Raw genomic sequence first — 1,164 nt, 5'->3', positions numbered from 1 at the left:
TTCCGAGAGCACTGAGGACACAGGGCAGACTGGGCGCTCAGCCGGGTCTGTGTGTCACAGGGACACGTAGGAAAGTTGGGGGTTCCCTCTTTGATGCTGACAGACTCATGTCCAGGAGTCAGCAGATGACAGCCCTTGGATGAGTCGTTGTTCTCTGAGGGCATGTCGATGTTTATCAGCCTTGTTGCTCAAGGTCTTGTTGGAGAAGAAACATAAAGGGAGAAAATGTGAGATACAGGGTAGCACTGAGAGTGGAAGTGACTGAGCAGTGCTGTGGTCACAGACCCCACCACCCAGAGCCTATAGGATTCTGTGAAGTGCTCCTGCCTGAGAGAACACTCAGCTCAGAAGGAGGAAGGACAGCAGAGGCCAGGTGCCTTGCAGGAGCTGAAGGTCTCCTCAGAGAAAGGCCAGTACAGTGAGAAGAGATATGGAGGTATCCTCTGAGCTTCTCAGCAATGGGTGTACCTCCTGGCAGAGGGTTCTGCTCACAGGTAAGTGTTCAAGCTATCTGATTGTGTGTGGAAAGGGAAACTCAGAAGCCCAAAGTGTTCTGTAGAGAAGATGTCTAGAGAAGACTTTGATATCTGTTTGTAGTCATGGTGCAGAAGGTGCAGTGAGGCACAGAGGCTCAGCAGCAGGACCCTCAGAGCAGACAGGAGCTGAGGATGGAAAGAAAAGCCTCAGCTGTCCCTGTTCAAAATCAGTCACATTGGCTGTCATGGCCATGGAAGACCGATGTTCCTAACCATGACAGGGTGACTCTCCAAGTAGAAATTAAACCTGGGAATGCCAGGGAGATGGCTCAGTGTGTGGAGACATGCCAGTCTGAATTCATTCCTCAGCTCTCACAGGCCAGATGGAGATACAGGCTCCTGCAGGATCTTCTCTGCCCTCCACACAGGTGTGTGCTATGCACCCACAATGTGCACAGTGAGAGAGGAGCCTTCCCAAACTTGTGCATCCAATACAGAATTATGAAATCACACTTGAAAGTAATGATTGCCATTTGTGCCAAACCTGGGACTATATAGATAAATCCATGGAGATTTATCTATAAATCCAATCTTTTCCTTTCCTTTCCTTTCCTTTCCTTTCCTTTCCTTTCCTTTCCTTTCCTTTCCTTTCCTTTCCTTTCCTTTCCTTTCCTTTCCTTTCCTTTCC

General features: G+C 49.0%; 1 protein-coding gene across 1 annotated transcript in view; it reads left to right on the top strand.

The window, feature by feature from the left end:
- Positions 1-238: 238 nt before the first annotated feature.
- LOC110298744 (pregnancy-specific glycoprotein 22-like) overlaps positions 239-1,164 on the top strand; it is a 7,662-nt gene continuing 6,736 nt past the window's right edge. The window contains exon 1 of the mRNA XM_021168164.1: positions 239-494. Coding sequence (XP_021023823.1) covers positions 431-494 — 64 coding nt within the window. The 5' untranslated portion in view covers positions 239-430. The remainder of the gene's footprint in view (positions 495-1,164) is intronic.

The sequence above is a fragment of the Mus caroli genome, chromosome 7 (genome assembly GCF_900094665.2).
Source record: "Mus caroli chromosome 7, CAROLI_EIJ_v1.1, whole genome shotgun sequence".
NCBI classification, from domain to species: Eukaryota; Metazoa; Chordata; class Mammalia; order Rodentia; family Muridae; genus Mus; species Mus caroli.
This window is presented reverse-complemented; position numbering and strand designations above follow the sequence as displayed.